The 26,687-nt window shown below is 39.4% G+C and overlaps 1 protein-coding gene across 6 annotated transcripts in view; it reads left to right on the top strand.

Moving 5' to 3' along the window:
* ATP9B (ATPase phospholipid transporting 9B) overlaps positions 1–26,687 on the top strand; it is a 230,711-nt gene that overhangs the window by 96,985 nt on the left and 107,039 nt on the right. For all 6 annotated transcript variants that reach the window (XM_078393510.1, XM_078393511.1, XM_020781634.3 and 3 more), the window contains exons 10-11: positions 3,160–3,235; positions 9,138–9,214. In XM_078393510.1, the coding sequence (XP_078249636.1) occupies positions 3,160–3,235; positions 9,138–9,214 (153 nt within the window). The remainder of the gene's footprint in view (positions 1–3,159; positions 3,236–9,137; positions 9,215–26,687) is intronic.

The raw sequence follows: 26,687 nt of genomic DNA, 5'->3' as shown, positions 1-26,687 counted from the left end.
TTAACTATATCATAGCATGGTGCTGGATGGAAATTAAATCTGTTGTTATGTAAATATCAGGAATCTGTTTTTCTATCAGGTTGCTGTTTTACCTGACACTTTAGAAAGTGCTTCTTAGTTAGCAATTTAAAAATTGGATTTTATCAAACTAGTGCCACCACAGATTTTTCATTTATTATATCCATAAATTATTAACGATCTGAACCCTTTTATTCTTACAGAGGCTATGATGACACAAAGTTGCTTCTGATTTTCAGGAGTACTGCATCTGTTTTTTTCTGATTAAGATGGACCATTACATTTGGAGAGTATTGTCTCCTCTGGGATGCACTTCTTAATGTGATGGTGAGGTTTTGAGTGTATCACGGAAGCTTAGAGCAGTGCCATTCAAAAGGGTAGACTCCATTGTGAGTCTGGACTCCCAGCAGGGCCACCTAAGGTAGAGTGGTCAAAGCCAAGACATCAGATTAAAATGCATCCACCATACTCAGGTGAAAAAAAATAGTATTTCAAATGGTGATGGGGGTAGAGAATCTCTTGGAGGGCAACAGGAGTAATGGAAGATCTTACTGGCCGAGGATATTTCACGGACAATGGCAGTGACACACAAGCTAACTCTTGTTAATACTTCACAGCAAAAGGCAATGGTAAACTATTTCTCAGTGTTTCATATCTTTAAAATCTTATAATCCAAACTAAAACAAATGAAAGTGCTACAAGATGAGACTTCCAGGCCAGAAGGTACCTGATCAACTATTGAGGAAGAGCAAAGGGCAAGTACAAGTAGCCCTATTGCAAATGAAACAGCTAGCTTAAACCTGAAAGGACATTTGATGGTCACCATGCACAAAAGCAAAACTGCATGTATGCATGACACATACAGTTGGAACATGGAACATGAGAAGTATGGATCAAGATAAACTGGAAAGCAAGAAATTGACTGCTCAAGCATTTCACTACTTGGTATCAGTGAACTAAAGTAGACTAGAATAGGACATTTTAAACCAGACAGTTACAGAGTAGAGTATTTATTCTGGAAATGACAAAACAGAAGAAATCATGTGGTGCTAATGCAGAGGTGAGACTAGTGCAAGCAGTTAGGGCCTGTAATGCAAGGTCTGACTGAATATTATCAAACAGATGTCTTGAAAAACATATCAACATAACTATCATTCAAGTCTATGTACCAGCTACAGATGCTGAGGAAGAAATTGAAAGCTTTTATACGAGCGTCCAGGAAAAGCTTGGCCACACATCAAAACAAGATGTGTTGATAATTACAGGTGACTGGAATGCAAAAGTTGGAAACAAAGCAGAACCAAATTGTTTGGGGAAAATTTTGACTGGGAGTCAGAAATGAAGCATCAGTATAACTTGTAGAATTGTGTGTAGCAACAACTTATTTATTGCAAACATATGCTTCAGTCAACCAATCAGAAAATTGTGCACATGCAACCATCAGCTAGCCAATACTGAAATCAAATAAACTAAAGAATTTGAACTGGTAGTTGGAAAAGCTGTATTCTGTTTGCCAAAACAAGACCAGGAAGAGATTGTGATAATGACCAAGAATTGTTAATACTGTATAAAAATGAGAGTAAAGCTGAAAAATAGTAAAAGAATATTGGTGGCAAAATATTATTTAAAATAAAATTTCTGATAAATTTAAAGATTTATTTTACTAAACTCAGTTGATTGGTTTCATTTGTAGATTGAAACTGAAAGTATTATCAGGGAAGAATAGAACAACAAAAATTATTTTCTTGAAATTGCTGAAGACAGTCAAAAAACAAAAATAAAACGTAACAGAAATAGGGTCAGAATTGTGAGTTGAATTTTTCATTGACTATCATGCAGATACAAAGAGCTATTAGGATAATCAATGCAGAGAAAGAGAAAAGAACAACAAAAGAGGAAAATATGACATCTCCTCCACAAGATCCAAGAAGTCAAAGGGAAGTCAGGCATTGAGGTGAAAGTACTATCTGATCAGGAAAAAATAAAAAGTAGGTGAAAACAATATATTTAAAAACTATAGAGGAGAGATGCAAGGGTGACAGATAGAACTGCAGTTTTAGAAAGTAAAGTGAAAGCTGTTTTCAAAGGACTTGGAAAAAGTAAATCAAGAGTAGATGGGATTCTAATAGAACTAGTTCAAGCTGCAAAGAAGGACTCTGTCAAAAGCTTGTCTGAAATATGTCAACAAATATAGACAACAAATCAAGATTCTCATTCCATTTCCATATGTCTGACGAAGTGGGTGTGTCTACAGAAGCTCCCATTAAAATATAATAGTCTTTAAGGTGCCACATGCTTTTCTCTGTTTTTGTGTTGTTTTGTTTCTTTGGATTTTGCTTGATAAGATTGAAAATGTTGAATATACTGTATTTTTTGCACCATAAGACGCACTTTTTCCCCACAAAACAGGGGGGTGGAAAGTCTGTGCGTCTTATGGAGCGAAGAAAACAGATTATATTTTCCTGTTTTCTTCTCCTAAAAAATTGGTGCGTCTTACGGAAAGGTGCGTCTTATGGAGCGAAAAATACGGTATATTCTAATCCCTAAAAAGGGATTGTCAAGGAATGCAGCACTTATAAGACCAAAGTGGTCTATAGTAGAAGTAGGAGAGTAAAAGGGGATTTGGGCTTGGTCCCAGGTTGTCTCCACCTTAGTTCATAATTAACTTTGTATGGAGGAATATTTAGGAAGTTTTAGACAGTCTTTACTTTCAAGAAACTGAGAAATCCCTGCCACTGAAATCCAAATTACATTATTCCGTTCTTTGTATTTTTGTAATTTCTTGATTATGCTGTTTGTACTTTTATAGCCTCAGGCACTTTGAAATGGTAACAGTTGGATGTGCTTATCTGATTTCTCCTCTTTTATAACCAACATTAAACCAGTGTTCATGTAGAAATTCGAGACAACCTAAAAAGAGACAGGCAATGCAAGTGAGCAGTACCTTTGTTAGGATCAAATATGTGTTCACAAAATATGTAAGCATTAAAATTCTCCAGAATTCTTCAACAGATGAGACAGAATAAAGGGAGCTAATACCTACCTTGAGGACCTTTCCATGCCAGGCCATTGTTTTGTTATTTTCTTATTCCTTTTGCATATATGATAATAAATTTTTACATTATTTCAATTTTTTGACAGGAAGACAGTGATCCAACTGTTCACGAAAGTTTAAGCATTGACAATACATTATGGGCAAGCACTGTTGTTGCATCAGGTAAGAAATAATGCATGTTTCAGTAATGACTGGATGTCAAGTAAGCATAACTTCTCAGAACATTATTCTCATTATTCTTTCTCCTTTCCTTTCTATTTTCTCCTCTTTCCCCCCCACTCAACAGATTTCTGTTGACTTTGTGTCCAGGAACATCCATCCATCCATCCATCCATCCATCCATCCATCCATCCATCCATCCATCCATCCATCCATCCATCCATCCATCCATCCATCCATCCATCCATCCATCCATCCATCCATCCATCCATCCATCCATTGCTTTTAGCATATTTGAACTGTTATTTGGGTTTGGACTTTCATATAGTCCAGCACAATAGTTTATTTATATGTATAATGGCTTGATAGTATTACATACATATAATGAAGTCACTGATCATGGAGGAAGGAGGGAGGGGATGGTGAAGAAAATTATCACTCAACATTAGTTTAATTTATCTTTCTATTTTTGTTATGTGTGGTCAAGTTGTTTTCAACTTCCAGGAAGCCTGTGATAATGGCCTGCAGTGGGCCCTCTCTTTAATAGCCCTGCTTAGGTCCTGCAAATGAATGACTGTAGCTTCCCTTACTGAGTCAATCTGTTTCATGTTAGGTCTTCCTCTTTTCCTACTACTTTTCCTATTGTCTTTTCAAGTGGGTGTTTTCTACTCATGGTATGTCCAAAGTATGATAGACACAGTTTACTTTATCTTCATTGAGAATTCACACTTGATTTGCTCCAGAACTCACTTAGTTGTGGTCCATGGTGTCTTGCTTGGAATGAGTCTTGGAATTGTCTTTATATTAGCTTTCTTCATTATACAACTTTCACATCTGTACCTAGTAGTGAGGAATACCTTAGTATGAATGACCTTGGCCTTAGTCTGTACTATAGCAACATGTCTGTTTGTCCATCCACCCCATATCTTTTATAGATCTTTTCTAGTTCCTTTGCAGCTGTCCTTTCAAGTCCCAGTCTTCTAATTTTTTGGCTACCTTCTCCATTTGGATTAATAATTGAAATGAGGTATAGAAGATCGTTATTGAACTTGATTTCTTCATTGTCAGCATTGTTATATAATTCTTCTGTATTTTTCTTTTACTGATTTCTAGCTGTAATCCTGCTTTTGCACTTTCTTTCATCTTCATCAGTAGCCATTTGAAGTAATTGCTAATGTTTTTCAGTAATATAAGTACCATCCACCTGTTTTCAATTGTTGATATTTCATCCACCAGTTCCTCTCTTCCCTCTGAATAAAATCCAACTTTTGGTATTATTTGTTCTGCATATGTATTGAACAGATAAGAAGATAGAAAACAGTCTTGTCTGACACTTGTCAATTGCAAACAGATTTGTTTCTCTATATTCTGTCCTAATGTTACCTTCTTCTACAGAGCATTGGTTATACATAAGGACAACCCAGAGTTTTGGCACACTAATTTCCTTTAAAATTCTACCTAGTTTTTCATGAACCACACAGTTAAAGGCTTTGTTGTAATCTGTGAAACACAAACTTTTTTTCTGAAATTCTTTGGTACTCTACTGTAGCTAATGTATGATTTCAAATGACTGTTCCTTTCTTAATGCAGTTTGACCATTTGACTTTTCTTGCTCTATGTATGACAGATCTTTACTGTAAAATTCGGAGCATTACTTTGCTTGTGATTTGTGTGATGATGCTGTAGCTAACTGCAATCTTTGATGTTTTCTTTCTTTGGGACTGGAATATATATATTGCATGTTTCAGTTTGTGGACCATTGTTATCTTTTTCCATTAACTGTCAGCATAAATCTTGTTAGCATTTTTCTGGCAGCTTGAAATATCTCTATTAGTAACACATCTACTCCTGGTAATTCCAACTGCTTTGAAAGCAACATTTATTTCACCTTCTAAAATTCCAAGTTCTTCTTCTTTGATAGTATCTGTCATTCTCTTTGTACTTCTTTAGTATAGTATTTCCATCTCCTCTTTATTTTCTCTCAGTCCCTCTATTTTGTGGTCTTTCCATATAAAACTGTCAGGACACCAACAAGTAAAGTTGCTAAAGGACTGAGATATTCAATTCCAGAAACACATCTTTGTGACCTAACTGGACCCTTTATTTGATTTTGTTGATAGCAGCATGCCACTGCAAGGAATAAAAATTCTATATTGCCATGTTTACCCAGCCATGTTTCCTATTTTAAAAGTATGTGAGAATAGAGTAAATATGCATTAAATAAGATTCAAGCTGGTGATTCTGTTCTGATTCTGTTATGTGTTGAATAGTTTCCTATTTCACAATACAGTGGAGCCTCACTTAACAGGCGCCCCGTTTAATGACGAATCCGCATATTTATTTATTATTTATTATTATTTTATTTATTTTATTTATATCCCGCCTATCTAGTCACTTAAGACCACTCTAGGCGGCTTACAACAAGCATGATACAATATAATTAAAACAATTTTTAAAAAGTGATCACATTGTGATGTTCCTTATAGGCCCCATTTTCCCCCAGCTGACCAGTGGGGGCTTCGGAAGGACCGCAGGGGAGGGCTCCACTGCGGTCCTTCCGAAGCGCCCCCTGGTCAGCTGGGCGAAAATGCCGGCAGGGGCTTTCGCACAGCTGATCGGCGGTTCCAAAATGGCCACCACGTCAAGAAAATGGCCACCCACAGCGTTTTCGCACTGATTCCTCACTTACTGAGGTGGCGAAAATGGCGGCCCTATGGAGGATTCCTGCTTAGCGTTGAGTTTACCCCCCATAGAAACGCATTAAACGGAGTTTAATGCGTTCCTATGGGTTTTTTCTTTCCGTATAGCGATGTTTCCGGATAGCGACGTTTTTCCTGGAATGGATTAACGTCGCTATGTGGGGCACCACTGTATTTAATAAATTTAATTATACATTTTCTTTTTATAATTTTTAAAGCATATAACAAAAATAAGAACAAACAGATGACTAAAGGAGTGGATTGTGACCTGTAAAACCATGCACTGAAATAAATTGGTCAGTCTGTAAGGTGTCAGAATACTTTTGTTCTTGTTTTTGCTATATAGGACAAAACAGGCTAACACAGTTTCTTTGTGTTTTGGAAACACCAAGAAAAATCTTACGTTTCCTGTTTCTTAAAAAGTATACAAGTAAATTTTGTTATAAAATAAGGATTGAAGCCATGATCTTGCTCTCCTTTCTCTAGGGGGTTGAAAATGGTGGCATAGAGGATATTGCTCAGTTCATATAGGTATTTAGGTACCCACCGTGGGCTCTTTATGTACATTACTGTGCTCTACTCCATGTTTGTGAAAATATGTAGAGGTTAGTTCTTTGTTGTGCTCTCTGTGAATCACACATGTAGGTGTTTCTGCCCCTGTGTGAAACTTGTCAGAACATTCTAGAGCTCAAAGCAAAAAGACAGTTAAAACAACCTCCTCCACTGTGCATTTCTCTTGCCTAGCAGTTATCTCTGATAACTTTTTTAAAGTGTCTTGCATATGCCAACGAGATCTCCCTCATCAGGACATTCTAAGTGTGTATTGCCTCAGTGAGGGACACCAAATCTGCCAGCATGGTCATAAATTTATGAAATTTTATATTAGAAATTGACAATCCCATCTCATATGCCATCTCTGGGAGAAGTCACTGCAGGCTGTAAAGTCCCTATCTCAACAAACTTCTTCCATCTTTCCCTGTATCCATATGTACAACCCCCTCCAGACAACTTATCTTAGAGGTGATCCAGATTCAGGCAATAAAAACCAGGACCATCAGAGATGAAGGCAAGTGAAATTGACACAAGTGCCAGTTGAAACCAAAGGAATCCCTTTGACATCAAGAACACCATCTGCACAGTTGACCATTTCCAAAGCATTCTAGATATTAAAATCCACCTCTTCAATTTCAAAGAAGCATAAAAAGACTATACAATCTGTGTCTACCCCTGCTAAGAAATCAAAACCAAGGCAGAAATTAAATCCTCAGAGGTTAAGTCAAAGAAACCTACATAACTGAAAACCTTCACAAAAAAGAGAAATATTGCCACAGATATGAGTTTCTGCATGCCATGATAAGAAAAACAGTACTGAAAACAACCTTGTCCATATTCATCATCAAAATTCTCATCTGAATGTCAAAGACCTCCACTGTCATCAGCCTCATAATACTATATAGACAACAGTCATATTGCTGGAAGTACTAACAACCAAGCAACTCTAAACATCAAGAAAAAGAGGACCAGACACTTCTAACTGCTTACATACTGAGATCCACTTGCTATTGAATCCACACAGAACACCATTACACTATTAGCACTATATCTTATTATCTGGTGCACTGTCACAAACTACAAATGGGTACTAATCTTCATCAAACATGGCTATGCCATAGAATTTATATCTCTCCCCCCAACAGTCTCTTCAGGCGCACAGCACCATCTCAAGTGGTAAAGGAGGAGGTAGCTATGTTACTAAAGAAGGAAGCCATACTGTGAACAACCTCAAGGATGTTTATGTCCACATTACCATCTGTTTCAACCATTACCATTTCCTATGTTTCACATTGGACAACAGTATTTACCAGTTCAAAGTGTTCCCTTTTGGTCTTTCTATAGCACCCTGTGCATGGCACCAACAGCTTCCTGTTTCATACTCTCTGTTATAATGCTGTTCCCTTATATAGACGACTGATGGATTGTGACCAGTTCAGGGTCAAGGCAGAGACAGACGTCCTGTTTACCCCTCAGTCTATTGGCAGATCATGGTCTTTGCATGACTAGAAAAATCAAATTTAAAGCCACATCAGAAGATTCATCACATAGGTGCATTGCTGGACTCCGCAGGTGCAAGCTCCACCATCACTTTCTCTTTTGCTTAAATCAACGTATGAAATCACCTTTTGAGCCAATGGATATGGCAAACTAGAAACTCCTTTCTTGTTAAACAGCCTTCCTGGTGGCTGTCACTTCAGCATGAAGGATGACTGAATTGTGTGCCCTCTGGCCTGACCCACCTTTCCTTCTATATTTCGAGAACGAAACACTTCCAAAATCTAACAAGTTATTTGTTAGCTATCAAGGTTTAAAGATAGGTAGCATATCACTCCCTAGAAATTAATGAAATGACTTGTAAACACAATCAAATTGTCCTACAAACTGGCAAACTTCACACTGCATTTGGCAGAGCAGTAATTTCATCTGTGTCGGCATGACATCCCACCAGCAGATAAGTGAACTGGTAAGTCACCCACATACGTGATTCTCAGAGATGATGACAAAGAACAGGTTACTTCCCTGTAACATTGGTTCTTTGAGAGGTGATCTGTGAATTCACACAACTCACCAATCCTCACTTCAGTTTGCAGTGCTTGTTCACTCATGGATAGCAGCAGACACAGGGTCCAGCCGCAAGGTGAAGGTCATGCACAGTGGAGTGGGTTGCCCTAATAGGCTTTTTGCTTTGAGCTCTAGAAAACCCCATTTGTGTGAATTCACAGATGACAGCTCAAAGAACAACAGTTATGGATAAGTTACTTGTTCTTTTTAAAGTGGTCTTATAAAAAAGCTTTTCAAGTGCTTAAATCCCCCTATTTTCTCTTGATATATCTATGTATCTTCCACAACTTTTCCACTGAAGTTATTCCATGTTTTTATTCATTCGCCTGAAGCAATTGATACATGTGCCAGCTGTGCTAGATTTCTCAAAAGATGGGAGTGGATAAGGAAGTAACACATGAAATAGGAACAAGGCCATGGTATTTGGTTGTAGCTATGTAATGTTGAAGATTCTAAAAAGAGAGGGGTTTTTCCCCCCCTTATGTTAAGTACTGAAATAGCTTTCTGCCCATTTATGTTTCCTTTTAAAATTTGAGCTATGGCTCCCATTATAACATTTTCATACAAATATTCATCTTAATTATTTGCAGGAACAGTAATCGGTGTTGTTATTTATACTGGAAAAGAGACTCGAAGTGTAATGAACACCTCCAATCCAAAGAATAAGGTTGGTTTGATTAGAAATAATGTCAGTATAGATTTCTTTTTTCCCCTTTCATTGACATAAAATTTAAAGAATAAAGAAAAGGTTAGCCTCATATATTGTCATATAAACAGCCACTGTGAGGCAAACACCTTGTTTAGGTGGGCATTTGTTTTGTCAGATGGTTGGAAGTCTTACCTAATGTTTGGATTTTCTCTGCTGTATCTGTTTGGTCTTCTTATTGGGCCTTTTGTTGTGGGGTGGCAACTATTTTAATTATGATTTGTTTCAATTGCTCTTAGCTGTGCCTGATTTTTCATAAACAGAATGGGTAGGATATAAGTTTATATATAAGAAGAGGTACATCACTTTAATCATTCTAAAAATGGTTCTTGATATTTTTGTGGAAATTGAAGTACTGTATAGACAAAAATACCGTATTTTTCATTCCATAAGACGCACCTCTCCATAAGACACACCAAATTTTTAGGAGAAGAAAACAGGGAAAAATTAATCTGTTTTCATCTCCTAAAATTTTGGTGAGCCTTATGGAGAGGTCCGTCTTATGGAACACACCCTAGGCCCCTCTGGCCCTGTGGGGGGAGCCTTCAAAGCGTACTAGGGTGTGTTCCAGGACCCTTTGGAGGCTCACCCTGCCTCCCCATGGGGCCAGAGGGGGTGAAATCACCACCTTCAGGGACTTTTCTGAAGCTTCCCAAGCCTCAAAAGAGTCACAGAAGGTGGCAATTTCACCCCCTCTGGCCCGGGGGGGGCAGGGTGAGCCTCCAAAAGGTCCTAGGGTGTGTTCCATGACCCTTTAGAGACTCATCCTGCCCCCCCCAGGGGTCAGAGGGGGTGAAATCACCACCTTCTGGGACTCTTCTAAAGCTTCCCAAGCCTCAAAAGAGTCCCAGAAAGTGGCGATTTTGCCCGTGCTGGCCCTGTGGGGGTGGGGGGAACGTCGCAAGGGTCCTGGAAGGCAGACCTGGACCCTTGGGAGGCTCCCCCCACCCCACCCCCACAGGGCCAGAGGGAGCAAAATCACCACCTTCAGGGACTCTTCTGAGGCTTCCCAAGCCTCAAAAGAGTCCCTGAAGGTGGCGATTTTGTCCCCTCTGACCCCCGGGGGAGCAGGGTGAGTCTCTAAAGGGTCCGGGGACACACCCTAGGACCCTTTGGACACTCCCCCACCCCCCACCCCCACAGGGCCAGAGGGAGCAAAATCGCCATCTTCAGGGACTCTTCTGAGGCTTCCCAAGCCTCAAAGGAGTCCCAGAAGGTGGCGATTTCGCCTGTGCTGGCCCTGTGGGGGTGGGGGGAGCGTCGTAAGGGTCCTGGAAGGCTCACTCGGACCCTTGCAACGCTCCCCCCCCCCACGGAGCAAGCGCAGTCGAAATCGCCAGCTTCCAGGACCTTTTGTGAGGCTTGAAATGCTCAGAAAAGGTCCTGGAAGCTGGCGATTTCATCCCCACTGGCCCCGTGGGGGATGGGGGGAGCCCCGCAAGGGTCCTGGAAGGTTCACTCGGACCCTTGGGAGGCTCCCCCCACAGGGCCAATGGGGGTGAAATCGCCACCTTCGCTCCATAAGACGCACAGACTCCCCCCCACTTTTTTTTGGGGGGGGAGTGTGTCTTATGGAGCAAAAAATACGGTAGGTGCTGATATCTCAAAGAACTTATAGTAAATTGCTACAATTGCAGTCTCATTATTTACATTCAGTTAAGTTATATTTATGATATTAGGACCTTGATTGACAATAAATATACTGTATATGCACAGCTACATAATGCTCCAGTGAAACACACTATTTAACTTATTTTATCGTCTTTCTTTAGTGTTTCATGGGGTTCTTTAGAGTTTCCAATTCCCAAATATCTGTTTAGGGAGGTGGGAATGAGGCAGTCTCCCCTGTCTTCCAAATGCTGTTACTATGATTTAATTATTGATAAAGTGTCTTTAAAACCGTGGGGTTTTTCGTTTTCAATCTATGCAGATATCTGCTAATCTTGGGCAATACTCTTTCAAAGAGCTATTAAAAAGACATCTCAGCTATCATGAGTTGAAACTTGAGATTGCGTTTTATAAACTATACCTTTATTTAGCAGTAAGATAATTATATCAGAAAAGAAAAAAAATCTTGGGCTCAAAAAATCAATTGTGACAGGTTGCCATTTTCATGCCATTGATAATAATAAGTTACTTAAAGTCAGAAGATAAGGAAGGAAATAATAATACAAATTGCCTAAAGTAGTTATTGCAGCCCCTTGAGTGTATTGATTTGTGTTTCTAATAAAAAGATGCTTTTAAATGTGTCATTGACGAAGAGACAGGTGATATGTGCTATTACGTGAATTAAAATGCTCTGTTATTATTTGAATCTGTATAACTGCATTTTAAAATAGAACAAAATACAATCAGCACATCTAGGGTGCAGATAATTATTTTCACTCTGATATACTGATGTGAAATTAAAACTTCTCAGGAAAGTTCTAAAGTCTTCTCATACACTAAAATGAATAATTGCAAATAATAAAGAATACCATTGTATCTTGCCTTTTTACAAGCAGCGGACTCCTAGAGAGCTAAGATATTTTATGTACTGAATCATTAATGAATTATAGATTTTAAATGTTTTGTATCTCGGTTTAGGTCCCCATTAGGATCAAAAAGTGGGATAAAAGTCAAATAAATTCTTGGATTTTTTAAAAATTCCTTATTTATTTATTTTTTCAATCTGTTCTATGAAGAAGATAAGATCAGTGGTGGTGTTCTGCTGATGGAAATAAGATCAGTGGTGGTGTTCTGCTGATGGAAAAAGTTCTGTTCATCGGAGAGGCTGTTCTCCCTAAGCAACTGGTCTACTGTGTGCCGTGAGACTCTTGACCTAAGTGCTTAGAATTCTTTGAACCAGACTTCCAGGTGCTGCAGAAAGCTGTTGGGGGTGGGGAGAGAAGAAGACCTGTTACTTTAGCCTAAGTATGTCACTGGAACATTGACTTATGGTCCAACTAGTCTAGGGTCATATGGTTTAAAAGCAGTGTCCAGAATCTTAAAGCTCTTTATGAAATATCTGCATAACTTGCACAGCCAACTATAGCTACTTGACAGGGTGCTGTAGCAAGTCTTAGTTATGCAGTTTGGCACATGACAAGCCACAATACTAAAATGTGCCCCAAAATTTCATCAGTTAGTTGTTACACAAACCTTACACAAGGGCAATAGGATTTTGGCCATTTTAAAAAAACAACAACTATAAATATATATTTGGTGCTGCTTCAGAGCACAGTTGCAAAAGGATTAAATGGAACAAATAAACATCTGGACAATTTGTGATTCAGTTTTTAGGTTTATGACAATGCACACACCATCTTCATTTACATAATCAGTATATGAAAACCTTTCTTTTCTAAATAATCAGTATACTTTCAATATTGCACATCTTTAACAATTAAAAGTTTTGTTTCTGCAGCTGAAATGTGAACATAAATTAACTTATAATTTCAGGCAGCAGTAAATCAAAATGTTAAAACAATAATAATTAGAACATCTGGGATTCATCTTAGTTCTGGGATGTATAGTTTAAACTGGTTCTCAAAATGTGTAGTCTTCTCTTTGTGTGGCTGAAACCACACGCTGGGGCACACCCACCATTGACCTCTTTGCCTCCTGAACGAACCAGAAGTGCAAAAGTTACTGCTCCCACACAGGAGTTGGCAAGATGCATTTGTCGGCCGTTGGCCCAAATCACTCACTTACCTTTTTCCACAGTTCCCACTTCTCCACAAGGTCATAGGCCACCTGCAACAAGACAAACCCAACGTTCTCCTAATAGCTCCGTGGTGGCCACGACAGCCGTGGTTCCTGATTCTCCACCGGCTGTCGTCTGACATGTATCACCTGCCCCACCTGCCTCACCTGCTTACACAAGACAGAAATCAAATTCTCCACCCAGATCTCCGTGCCTTTCATCTCCCAGTGTGGAGGATTCTGCCTCTCTGATGAATGTCCTTCACCATGTGAAGAAACCCTCAACTAAGAAGGCCTACATGTATAAATAGAAAAAGTTCAAATCATTCACTGCAGTGTCATCACTACCTTCAACCAACCCTTGTCTTACCACTGTCCATTTTCTATTGCAACTAAAAACTAAGGACCTTTCTCTTTTGTCCTTCAAAGTCTGCCTTTCGGCGATTGTGGTTTATCAACCACCAACCTCTCCGACAGCTTAAGTTTTTCAGACTACTCTGAAACATTGCCTCAAAGGACCTGACATATGTCCTCCACCCCCTCAGTGGTCATCAACATTAGTTCTCCGACACCTTTGAAGGGGCCCGTTTGAGCCCCTTGCATCAACCGACCTCAAATTACTTACCTTTAAGATGGCATTCCTGGTAGTTGTCATGTCAGCACAGTATGCTAGCCGTGAGGTCTAACTACCCTTATATCCAGTTCTACCCTGATAAAGTTAAACTTTTTGTAGATATCTCCTTCCTGCTCAAGGTTGTCTCCCAGTTTCATCTATCCCAGCCCTTGATTCTTCCGTCTTTTTTTCCTACTCCATCTAATCCTCAATAAAGGATTCTCCATACATTGGATGTAAGACAGGCTCTAGCCTTCTATATAGCCCGCACTCAATTTTTCAGATGATCAGCTAGACTTTTCATCAGCTACCAACTTCCTGCCAAAGGTCTCCAAGTTACCTCGCAGAGAATATCCAGGTGGGTTGCGTCTACCATCCAGCTTATCAGCTTGCTCAAGTTCCACCACCTCATAGTATTCGCCCTCATTCCACCAGAGTGTTGATAACATTTATGACATTTCTTTGAGGGATTCCCTTTGCTCACTTCTGCGCCTCTGCTACATGGTCACAGTGGTCCATGTTTATCAACCACTATCGGTTGGACGTTCAGCAGAAATCCAATGCTGCTTTTGGACATGCTGTATTATCGTCTACGTTGGCATGACACCCTCCTCCGAGTAAGCTAGCTTATTAGTCACCCACAGTGTGATTCACAGAGGCTACAAAGAAGAACAAGTTACCTACCTGTAATTGTAGTTCTTTGAGTGGACCTCTGTGATTCACACATCCCAACCCAGCCTCCCCACTGCCACGTCCTTTTCTTTATGTGGCGGTTGACTTAACTGAAGGGAGAGCCTTGGCACCAAGGTACATTTACTATGGGGGAGGGATCTGCACCAATGTATCTTTTTGCTATCGCAGAAGCTCTGGAATATTCTGACAAGGCTCCGCGCATGTGTGGATCACCCATATATATATAAAAAAACACAAAATGTGGAATATAAAAAGGGTGATCTAAGTGTCTTTCCATCTATGCCAGAGTTTGGAATACCATACTAAAATTGTTCTGTTGCTCATCCCCTCCCCACTTGCAAGTAGATCGTTCATATTCCCTTTGTTTACTACCTGAGAGTATAGCCTTTCCTTACCATTAATGACTGTTCCTGTTCCTGTTGTTGGAGGGCAGCCAGGAAGATTTTTATTGTATCTTAAATTTATGAAATGGGGTGGTGGCGGTGGCGGTTTTTGTGCTTCCTTTTTACTTAAAAATGAAGGTTTTTACCATTGCTCAGTTCAGTACTTTTACCTGTATAAACATAAGATTTGATGGATATAGAAAGATTTATACTGTTTTTGTGTTTCAATCATTTAGGCAACAATTCTTCTTAACTTTAAGTCAAGACTTCTTGATTAATTACACCTATTATAAAAATTGTTCTCTAGCCTAAGGATGTAGACATTGTTGGAAAAAAGCAAAGCAAAGAGGAGAATTTTCTAATGAATCCATTTAATATGCTTTTAATTCAAATGATATAACATAAATAGTTTTGGCAAGGTTCAGAATCCATCTGAAATGATATATTTGAGTCTTTATTTGAGCTTAATGTAGATATGGCAGCATCAACATTATTATAGTGTGATGGCTGTGTGCATAATATCTCATTTGTAGTCTAATCGGCTTATTATGGGATGTAATTCCAGCCTTAAAAATGGCACTGGATTGTGCTCTTCATAATGCATGAATCAGTAATCAATCCTATTTGTATATTTCTTAAAACTTAGTGCATCGAGTGATTGGAAACTGCCAAAGCTAAAGGTCATACATAGCAGTTAATTAGCCTAAAGGGAAATTAACCGAACTAGATAAATAAGATTGTCTTAGCCAAATTTCAGTTTCTGTTCATATTCCTGTAGCTTGTGTAGATGCAGAGTTTTGGCTTCTGGGCTGTAAACAATGTATTGTTTGTGTTGTGCTTCAGGAACATTGCTGCCAATATAAAATGAATGTTTGATTCATGGTTCTTGCTTATTTAAACTTTACAGTAATGGAGTATGAATTGGAAAGGTAGTCCAATAATGGAGTATGAATTGGAAAGGCAGATTGGACTACAGACATCTAGAAAATATGGATCTAATCTTTTTACCTCTTTTTTTCTATGAAAACTATTAAGCTACAAGCTGTGAACCACTTTTCTATGCTGGCAGCTCCAGAAAATATAAAGAGCTAATTAAAGCTGCTTCCTATTTTGGTTGTGGCAAGTGCAAGCAAATGGGTGCAGCTATTCAGGTGTTTATAGGAACTAGATTAAATGTGCTTAAGAAACATAAATTTAATGTTTGTTATCAGCTTTTGTGTGAGCCAAGTATATTTTACATACTTAGACAACATTTAATATTTTTCTTGAAGTACTCCTGTCCTCTTTTGTTAAAAATTCTTTCAGGACTAGATTTCAGTAGGAGACATTCTTTCTTATAGAATGAATCTCTGTTCTTTACAGTGTTTAATAAAGTTAAATATTAATACAAATTTTAGTGTCATCTGGATAGAATGACATTATTTGCCATGTTTTTGCATGCTAAAGTAAAATATATGACACTAATTTAAACCGTGAGCAATTACATACTAATAGTGACTACCCAAGCAAGTAGTATTTAATCCATTTGTCCAGTTTAGCTTTGTTGTGACTTTCATTTTTCCATCAGGCTTTTTCCCCACTATTGATATTTGGATGCAATACTAAATTATGGTTTCGTGTTGTGGAAACATTCCTAGTGTTTTTCACGAGTGTATCATAGTAAAATAAGAGTTTTACACTGAGTCATAAACCATTGGTTTGTCTAACCTAGCATTGCTGGTTCTGATTGACAGCATATCTTCAAGGTTTCAGGCAGGAGTCTTTCCTGGGTCTACTTGAAGATCCCTGGTATTCCATATTGGTCCTGTCCAAACACTAACCAGGTCTGATCCTGTATAGCTTTAGAAATCAGACAAGACTGATGGGTATAGGATGGTATGGGTTGAGAGTTTGTATCTCCCCACCCACTTATGTCATTCCATGAGAAGCAAATAAAAAACTTCTATATTTGATTAATCGCACTTCAGTGTGTCGTCTATATAGCTGTCACTAGTGTCCAGAAGTATTTTTGATGTTTCAAGAATGTTTCTAAAATCATTGCTACACTTCTGACACTCTGCTTTACTCAGAATAAAGGGAGCATGCACATGAAAGCGTTCCTGTAAGCTAACAGTTTACTACTCAGAAACAAAATCTTATAATAGTTTACCATAAAAAGTATTGTAGAGGATCGATAAAAATGAGCTTTATGTACTTAATAGTATAATCCACGACAGCTATTGTTGAACTGACAGGAAGATGAGAAAGATAATGTGTCACAAATAATTGCAAAGCCTCAACATACTCTTTTGAAGTATAGTCATTTAAATTCCAGTCGTTATCAATCCACATTTCTCTCATGCTATTCTTATTTTAGAGGTTATTCAGATAAATGTCTGAATCTGTATGATTCAGCAAAGCTAGCACAAGAAGCAGTTCAAATTTGTATGCTATACAGCTAATTTAATTGAGAAGAAACTTCTTTAATAGCATTTAAATACAGTCATGCCCCACTGGATGATTACCCAGCTCTACGACGAATCCGCATTACGTTGATGTTTTTGTGATCGCAAAACGATGGTTTAAATGGGGGAATTTTGCTTAGCTGCTCTAGAAACCGATTTTTCGTTTTATGACGATCAGCAAAGAACTGATTGTCGGGTTTCAAAATGGCCGCCTGCTTTCAAAATGCCCCCCCCCCGCTGTTTTCTAGGACGGATTCCTCACTTTACAGGCACCGAAAATGGCTGCCGTATGGAGGATCTTCGCTGGATGGTGAGTTTTTCAGCCCATTGGAACGCATTGAACGGGTTTTCAATGCGTTTCAATGGGATTTTTTCATTTTGTTTGACGATGTTTTCGCGCTTCAGCGATTTCGCTGGAACAAAATAACATTGTCAAGCAAGGCACCGCTGTATATAATTTTACACATTAAATGAAAAAGTGCAACATGAACTTAAAACATAATATTTGTATACTTTATTTCTTTAAAATAAATAAATTCAGGATTTATCAAAATTACAGAAGTATTTAAGTCACTCCAGTGTTCTGTTGATTTTACTAACTTCATTAATAAGAAACATTATTGGTAGCATTTAGACATATGATAGCTTTTACAGACTAAAGGAAGAAAATGCAGCATCAACTTAAAACATAATATTTGTGTGTGTTACTCTAAAATAAATTAATTCAATATTCTTATATTAAAATTATAGGAGTATTTGAGCCACTTCATTGTTCTGTTTTTTAAAAGTTAGCTTTTCTACAATGTTTAAAACTTTTACCAGATACCTTACTATAATTATTTTCCTGTTGGCTAAGTGGACAGCTATAAAGTGGTATTCAAACACTTAACAAGATGCAGGTATGCAAAACCATGTTGTCAAGAAACTGGTAAAATAGGGGATCACAGTTTTGGTTCCCCTTTTGAAATGCAGGCCTGTTAACTTGTGTCTGGGAGGAGAAGCCCAGGAGAGGGGGGAGAAAGTCCCCATTAATTGGGAGGCCAAATTATCTGATTCTATCACTATGTGAGAGAAGAATCCCCAAGGCTGCTCAGGTCCTAGCACACAGCTAATTAACAAAGAATGGTTTCAGCTGTATAAAAAGGGAGGGGGGAGTTACTCTCTTCCAATTTAGAAGGTTTGGGGTGATTTGGTGCCTGATTGGAGCATCCCCTCTAAGAGCCTAGAAAGGGATGGTGGAGACTTCCAGCTTGAAGCTGCGACGAGACAGTAGCAGAAGGACGGGGCTCCGTCCCCTGGGCTGAATTCTGACCTGTTGGGACCCCCCAAGGGGTTAAAACCACCCCGAAGAGCTGGTGAAATGGGGGAGAAGCCTGTTGATCACGGGGAATGGCGGTTACCCACATTTGCTCCAGGAAACTCCCCAATCGACCAGCGGGCGGAAGCAAGCAGCTGAACTAGCTTGCTTGCAAATCATTGGTATGAAGAAGCAATAGCCTAATTATCATTGTGCTACAAACAGGTGAGAAATATCTTTAAAAACTATCTATTTACTATCCCTGGACAAGACAATTCTTACAGCAGAAATAGCGTCTCATAGCTCTCCATCATCATTGATTGAACTGCAGAGAAGCTGGAGAGAGGAGGAGATGGAGGGACACCCAAGGAAAATAAATTAGACATTAATTAGTCACTTAATTATACTTAAAGGAAGGAAGTTCTGTATTAAAACTTAACTTTTTCCTGAAAACACTACCGACAACTACTCTGGAAAAACAAACCTGTTTATGTTATGTGTAACAGCTATCTAAGGCACTGGCAAAATGCCTAGAATCAATGGCCTTGAATGTTCTATGGCTGTTTCGAATTCTCTTTCTCTTTGAGGACGGAACTGAACTACAGACAAATTAACCCTAGAAAGCCTAAATTAGCCAAAGTGGAACTTATAAACTGTATCCTGGATGTTGAACTGGATGGTTCCTTGAGCCTTTAGGTGGGGAAAACTCTCTATGTCTGAGAATGGATTCAAGCTTAATGGAACTGAATTGATTACTTTAAGGATATGGACAACTTTAACTGGGAATACAATTTTTGACAGCTGGAATATAATGACACAACAAGGACAATTTTGGGAGGAAACAAAATCTACCCTTCAAGCAATCTTAGAAATAGTGAGATCCCACAACAAAGAGACAAAATTATTCATGGAGCAGTTGAAGAAGAATTATAGTCAACAGGAGACAGGAAATAATGAACAATGAAATGAGAGGATGGTCGGTGGCGTATGCCAACCTATAGAAAGGCTGGAGGAAATTAATGGGGAAAACCTAGTGGTGCCGAAGAGAGTTTTAAGGGAAGATAAGGGGGGGAAATCGGCAGAATTAACTAAAAATAGCCTGGAAGATCTATTGAAGATAGACCAAGTGTCGTTTTGTTTAGTCGTTTAGTCGTGTCCGACTCTTCGTAACCCCATGGACCAGAGCACGCCAGGCCCTCCTATCTTCCACTGCCTACCGGAGTTGGGTCAGATTCATGCTGGTTGCTTTGGTGACACTGTCCAACCATCTCATCCTCTGTCGTCCCCTTCTCCTCTTGCCTTCACACTTTCCCAAAATTAAGGTCTTTTCCAGGGAGTCCTCTCTTCTCATGAGATGGCCAAAGTATTGGAGCCTCAGCTTCAGGATCTGTCCTTCCAGTGAGCACTCAGGGTTGATTTCCTTTAGAATTGATAGGTTTGTTCTCCTTGCAGTCCAGGGGATTCTCAAGAGCCTCCTCCAGCACCACAATTCAAAGGCACCAATTCTTCGGCGGTCAGCTTTCTTTATGGTCCAGCTCTCACTTCCATACATCACTACAGGAAAAACCATAGCTTTGACTATTCGGACTTTTGTTGGCAAGGTGATATCTCTGCTTTTTAAGATGCTGCCAAGGTTTGTCATCGCTTTCCTCCCGAGAAGCAGGCGTCTTTTAATTTCGTCGCTGTTGTCTCCATCTGCAGTGATTATGGAGCCCAAGAAAGTAAAATCTCACTGCCTCCATATCTTCCCCTTCTGTTTGCCAGGACGTGATGGGGCCAGTGGCCATGATCTTAGTTTTTTTGATGTTGAGTCTCAGGCCGTTTTTTGCACTCTCCTCTTTCACCCTCATTACAAGGTTCTTTAGTTCCTCCTCACCAAGTGTATAAAGATCTATTTGAGATAAACCAAATGCATAAAATGGCCTCAAAGGACACAAAAGATGGCAGAATGTTTAGAAAGACAGAAACAAAAATTGAGAAAAAGATTAAGAGAAGGAATTACTTAGAAAGATGAAAAAGGGAGAAACAGGAAGGTGGGCTCTCAAAGTTGGAAAGCAGGTACTGTATATACTTAACTTTTGGAATTGCAAAGGGGCATATCTTATATATTTAAAAAGAGAATTAAACTGAAATAAGGAAGCACTAATCAGGGTAAAGGCATAATATGGGGGGGGGTTTTAAGGTAAATTGAAGCTAGATATAAGGTTGGGGTAAACAAATAGTACATAATGAACATGCATTAGATATGATATTGTTATAGACAGGATAGAAAATGTGGAGATGGAAATGGCTAAACAACTATACATAGAAAATCTGTATAAATTGCTCTAGAAAATATCTATTATGTGTTAAGAACTTACTCTCAATTATCATCATTATAAATTGCCACAGAGAAGGCCGTCGTCCATGTCCTCATCAGCTGTGTTTGTGCTGGCAATGGGACTGAGAGGAGGGCCTCCTCTGATGATCTTAATCGCCGAGAAGGCGCATGTAGGGAGATATGGTCCTTTAGGTAGCCTGGACCCAAGCTGTATAGGGCTTTATAATGACCAGCACTTTGAATTGGGCTCAGAAACAGACGGTAGCCAGCGCAGTTCTTGTAATAGGTGCTTTATATGCTCCCGGTAGCTGGCCCCAGTCAGTAGTCTGGCTGCAGAGTTTTGCACCAACTGAAATTTCCAAACCGTCTTCAAAGGCAGTAATCCAAACGGGATGTAACTAAAGCATGTGTCAGGTTATTTTAGACAGAGGAAGAGTGGTGATTGAACAAGTCAGCTAAGTTAGCTAGCTTTCTTACTTTCCTGTGGGAACTGTTCTGGAAATCTTCTTGCCACAAGGTTTTAATCTTTTTGAATGCTTATTTGCTCTACACATTGTAACTGTTTTTTGTGACTTGAAATTGTTTAGAAACTTGCCTTTTTGTCTTTTTCTTGCAGCATATTTAATAAAATATACAATTTTGAAACAGCTTGGTTAGTTTGGGGAACAGGAGGGTTGATGGTACTAAAGGTCCTTGACTCAATATCCTACTGAGTGCCTTTTTAGTTTGTGGGTATTTTGGTATTCCTACCTTGCAGAGTTGGCATAAGAGTCAAAGCACTTAACTTTGTGGTTTTCGGTATCTCCTTGAAGCACTGAACAGTCAGAGTGATTTGATTTTTTGGGAGGGGTATCAGACAGGAAAATCCCCACCCCCAGCCATTAGCAAATCTGGCCCTCCTGGAACTTACCCACACCAGGAAAGTTTGGGCACTGTGGCTGAATGGTTAGTGTGGGCCTCTCTGACCCAGTCATAATCTTGACACATGTCCATCTTCCAGATTGTAGATGATCCCCATTCTGCCAGTTCAGTAATGTTGTTGATGGACCATCATATGACAGTGATAATTAAGATTTCTTAGTCCAGAAGATTATAGTGTCCACAGAGATGCCATGTTTCTTTTCTACTACCAAATACAGAACTGAGTCCTTTTAATATTTCACGTCCCTGGAGTTGAGGATGACTTTTTTTGTCCATGCAAGCACAATAAATGCGGCGTGTCATCACCTATTACAGAAGGAACCAGGCAGGGAGCCATAAATATTGCTGATTGGCATATGTATGTCATTGGTGTGTTGTCTGGGACTGACTTCGCTATCTGAAGACCGAGTTGTGGGACAAGAGAGTGTAGCAGGGACAGCTCGCTTCTTTACATGTAAAGTTCTTTTCAGCAGTCAGGTTGATAAAGGCAATAGGCTGATGCGTGTTGTTGTATCTGGAGAAGTCATTGCAGATCTCTTTTTGGATAGGCATTGTTTCTTAGCAGAATTATTGTTCATGCTTAGTATATTTCTGAATAAATTCTTTCACTCCTTAAAACTTGTTAGGCTAAGATTGCGACTTGGTGACTGTGAGAACATTTAACTCTGAGGGAAGCTCCACCCCCCCCTCTTGGATTGAACATGTAAATAAGACTGAGAAAGAAATGTAAGGTTACAGCAACATCTGCTGACTGAAGATTTGAACAGCACTCCTTAAACAAAAAAAAACAGCTGCTGATAGAAGACTTAAACAGCATCCCTTATTTACTTAATTCAAAAAGAAGGGGGGAATCAATATGACAACAAAAGGTGGAAACTCAAAGAAGCTAATTGGCACAAAATCTCAGTGGATTATTGAGGCAAAAGTCAGTTAAGGACTGGCAACAGTCTTCAAGAGATGTTATCTACAGGGCTACAGCAACTACAAGGAGGGATGGCTAAGGTATGTGTACAAATGAAAGACTTAAGGATGCAGGAAAATGGGTTGAGACTGAATCCGGACAAGACGGAGGTTCTGAGGGTGGGTGGCCCTGTGGCTGGCGGCTTGGGTGACTCTCTCACATTTGGGGTGGGGTGACCCTGGCTGCGAAGAGCGGGGTCCGCAGCCTGGGGGTACATCTGGACCCGACGCTCACCATGGAAACACAGGTGGCGTCGGTAGTCTGCACCGCCTTTTTCCACCTATGGCGGATTGCCCGGCTGCAGCCCTATCTCGACATGGGGGCGCTCACTACCTTGGTGCATGCACTCGTAATCTGAAGATTAGACCACTGTAACATGCTCTACGTGGGGCTGCCTTTAAGGCTGATGTAGAAACTTCAAATGGTGCAGAACGCAGCGGCCAGACTCCTCAGTGAAGTGAGAAAATTCCAGCATATTTCTCCCACGCTGGCCATGCTGCACTGGCTGCCCATTCATTTCTGCATCGACTTTAAAGTTCTAATGCTTACTTATAAGGCCCTAAACGGTTTAGGACCTCGATATTTGGCAGAACGGCTACTCCCACTAAGATCTACCTGGATCACCCGTGTGAGCCAGGAGGTGAGGCTGAGGAGCCTGATGCCGAGAGAGGCCCAGAAGGAAAAGACACGAAACCGGGCCTTCTCGGCAGTGGCTCCTCGCCTCTGGAACAATCTCCCTCCTGAGATTCGCGCGGCCCCCACTCTGGGCACTTTTAAAAGTCAATTAAAAACATGGCTATACATTCAGGCCTTCCCTCCAGCTAATTCCTGATTTTTCTGTTTATTCTTCTTTTATTTATTCTCTATTTTTGTATTGTCTATGTTATAGCATGATTTATGTAAATTCTTCGCTTTATTTTATTGTCTGTATTATACTGGAAGCCGCCTAGAGTGGTCTTTTAGTCCAGATAGGCGGGGTATAAATCAAATAAATAAAATACAAATGACTGATATTAAAAATCAAATTACAGATAATAAAAAGTAAATAGCCAGAATAGCTAAGACATGAAAAAGATCAGAAGGAAGACTGCTGATTATGAATACAGAGACAGAAGAACTAAAACGGGAAAGAAAGCAAGACAAAATAACTCTGTTAAATCTGCAAATGGAAAGAGCCAGTGGCATACTTAGATTCCAGAATCTTACCTGACAAAAAAGAAGATACAGCACAAGTGATTACTACTTATTTAGCATCACTCATGGAGATGCGACCAGAAGATATTCAACAAAATATAGACAGCATGAAGAATTAATACAGCATACACCAGGAATAAAAATCTTTCCAGAGAATTTCATGTAAAATTTATGAGAAAGAGCTTTCATGATAAAGTTTAAAAAAATATACAAGACAAGGAACTTAATAGAAAAGTTAAAGAAACTAAGATCTTGAAACATATTCCGTGGCAAATAAGACAGAAAAGGAGACGATTTGCAGAGCTGACGTCCCTCTTGAGAACAAACTCAATTATGTGAAAGTATCCTCTTTGATTTCCAGTAGCAGAGTTATTATATTAATTCAAAAATGAAGCCAGAATATTTTATGAAAACAAAGGAGAAGTGGCTGGGCAGAAAAGAGGAGAAAAAAGCAGATGAGAAATGAGAAGAGGCGAAATAAAGTGGATAATCAGGATCAGAGGCAGAAAGAAGGTTGACTAGAGCAGAAGAGCAAGCGAGAAACTCTAAAGCAGGCTTGTCCAGCCTGCGGCCCGTGGGCCGCATGCAGCCCAGGTTGGCTTGTAATGCGGCCCAGTGCAATTTTTTTTAAAAAAAAGAAATTCCAAACTTTCAAGTTACACTGCCGGCGCTTGCAGCTGGAATGCGGCCGGGGCACGTCGCAACGGTAGGGGGGGAAGAGGGACGGAAGGAGGGGAGAGGGGGGCTGCGTGGCTGCATTGCGCTGTCCCCGTCAATAGGTGGACCCCCTCCCGGCCCCATAAAGCCACTGGAGTCGAAGCTGGCAGCCTCTGTTGTCTGAGATCGCAGCTGCGGGTGAGCACACTTGGAGCGGGGCTGCGGAGGACAGCTAGGGCTGCCCCCCCCATGTGGCCCAAACCCAATTTATGTGAGGCCCAAACCAAATTTTCATCTTCTAATGTGGCCCAGGGAAGGTGAAAGGTTGGACACCCCTGCTCTAAAGGAAAGTGCACTATAGAAACAAGAGGATCTAAGAGGAGGGAAGAAAACCTCATCAATAAAGATGGACTAAATGAATAAAATGGTTAAAGACTGTAGGATATAATGGATATAAAATGGTAGAAGAATACTAATGTTCAAAAATCAGTAACTATTGAAGAAAATGTAGATAAGATGTTTTATAAATGATGTATGATTTATTGATGTACACAATGCCAACGAAGTTTGCTTTTTTAAAGTACAAAATGTTTTTAAATAGTGTGGGAAATGTAAAACACTGGAGGAAACTTTTATTATGTTTGGTGGCTATATAGGGAGTAGTTTCATAATTAGACTCAAAAGATAGCCTAGAAAGCATATATTAAAGAAGAATGTGAAGGTCCAATTAGGGAATAGATAGATTAGTAACTCTAGTAATACTGGGAAAATTTGCTGTTTTTCTTTTTATCTCTTTTTGGAGTACAGTACAGTATAATTGTACAAGTTGATGTAAATGTACTATCTCACTTTCTAGACTTTTACCCTTTCTCTACACATACTTACCTCCCTAATCCTAAATTCCCTTCCCCATAATCCTACCTCCATTGAAAATAATAAAAAATTAGAAATAGAAAAAAACTTGTTAGGGTAAGATTTCATGCCCATTGGAGGGTCGTATCCACTTTAAAGGAAACCAAGCCTTGTGTACTACACTTATAGTGCAGTTGAAGGCAGTAGCAAATGACTCAAATAAGAGGAAAAAAATCAGAAGAAAAGTAGTCCGTATTTAGCAAATCACTTTCTCATGGTGCTTGAGCATCCCATGCTTGATATCTCTGTGAAATGAGGCAGTAAAAGAGGAGGAAAATAGGTTCTCTGTCCTTTTTTAAAAACATCTTTGGATTTGTTTGTTTGTTTTTGTTTTCTGGCTAGCACGCAGAGTGAAAATGAAAATGTGACCAAGATAAATGCTAGGAATATCTTTCCAACAAAGAAAGTATTCAACTATTTGGGGGCCACTTTTTGGTGGAATCCATTTGCCATTGAGACTGGGATAGTATGACATTCCTTGCCTTTTTGTTCTGTGACAATTGCATTCTAGCATGAGGCATTTTATTTGATACATTTATGTTATGCTCTTCTGAAGGTTTTTAGTGCCAGTGTCCTATTGAGACTGTTGACTAGTAAAAATAATGAAGTGTTTTATTTCTTTAATATTTTACTCTTTAAATCTTATTGTGTTTTGTTTGGCATTTTTGTTATCATTTATATTTATCACTTTCCTCTGCTTGTAATAGTATGTGATGCAACCTATAAACATATTAGGGGGAGGGAAAAACATGCCTACTGAGGTTGTTTCAGGCAAGGAAAGAGCAGGCATAGAACAAGCTGGTTAAGGTATGGACAGAACACTAGCAACGACATGGCAGTGTAGGCATATAGTTGCTGCCTCCCTTTCTGGATATTTTGCCACAAGACTGTTGCCATGTGGTTGCTAGTATTTTGTTGGGCCTGGTTTGGTTACTACTAAATACCAAGTCAATCCATAATGAGAAATCCATCAGATATGCATTTTGGGAGCTAAGGATAGCAGACACTCTCAAGTGATCTTGAATTAGTTTCTGATGGTAATGGTAATGATCCAAGACCTTCCTGAAGAAATTCAGGAGATCTGTGATTATTTTCTTGGCCCATCCAAGCACAAGAATAAATCATTCCTCTTTCTGTTCCCCACCCCCATTCAGTACAATGAATTACCATCTCTTCATTGCATTGAATATGATAAATGGGGGTGCAGAAGTAAAAAAAGAAAGAAAAATGAACGATTCATTTGTCAATTCATCCTTCAGTGTCTCCACCTATTCCTTGCCTCTTGCTCCTACATTCTGTTACAGGTTTATCTACTGACATTTCATTGGTTGTTGTGAGAAGTGGGATACTGTACT

This window comes from Pogona vitticeps, chromosome 4 (genome assembly GCF_051106095.1).
Source record: "Pogona vitticeps strain Pit_001003342236 chromosome 4, PviZW2.1, whole genome shotgun sequence".
In the NCBI taxonomy this organism is placed as follows: Eukaryota; Metazoa; Chordata; class Lepidosauria; order Squamata; family Agamidae; genus Pogona; species Pogona vitticeps.
This window is presented reverse-complemented; position numbering and strand designations above follow the sequence as displayed.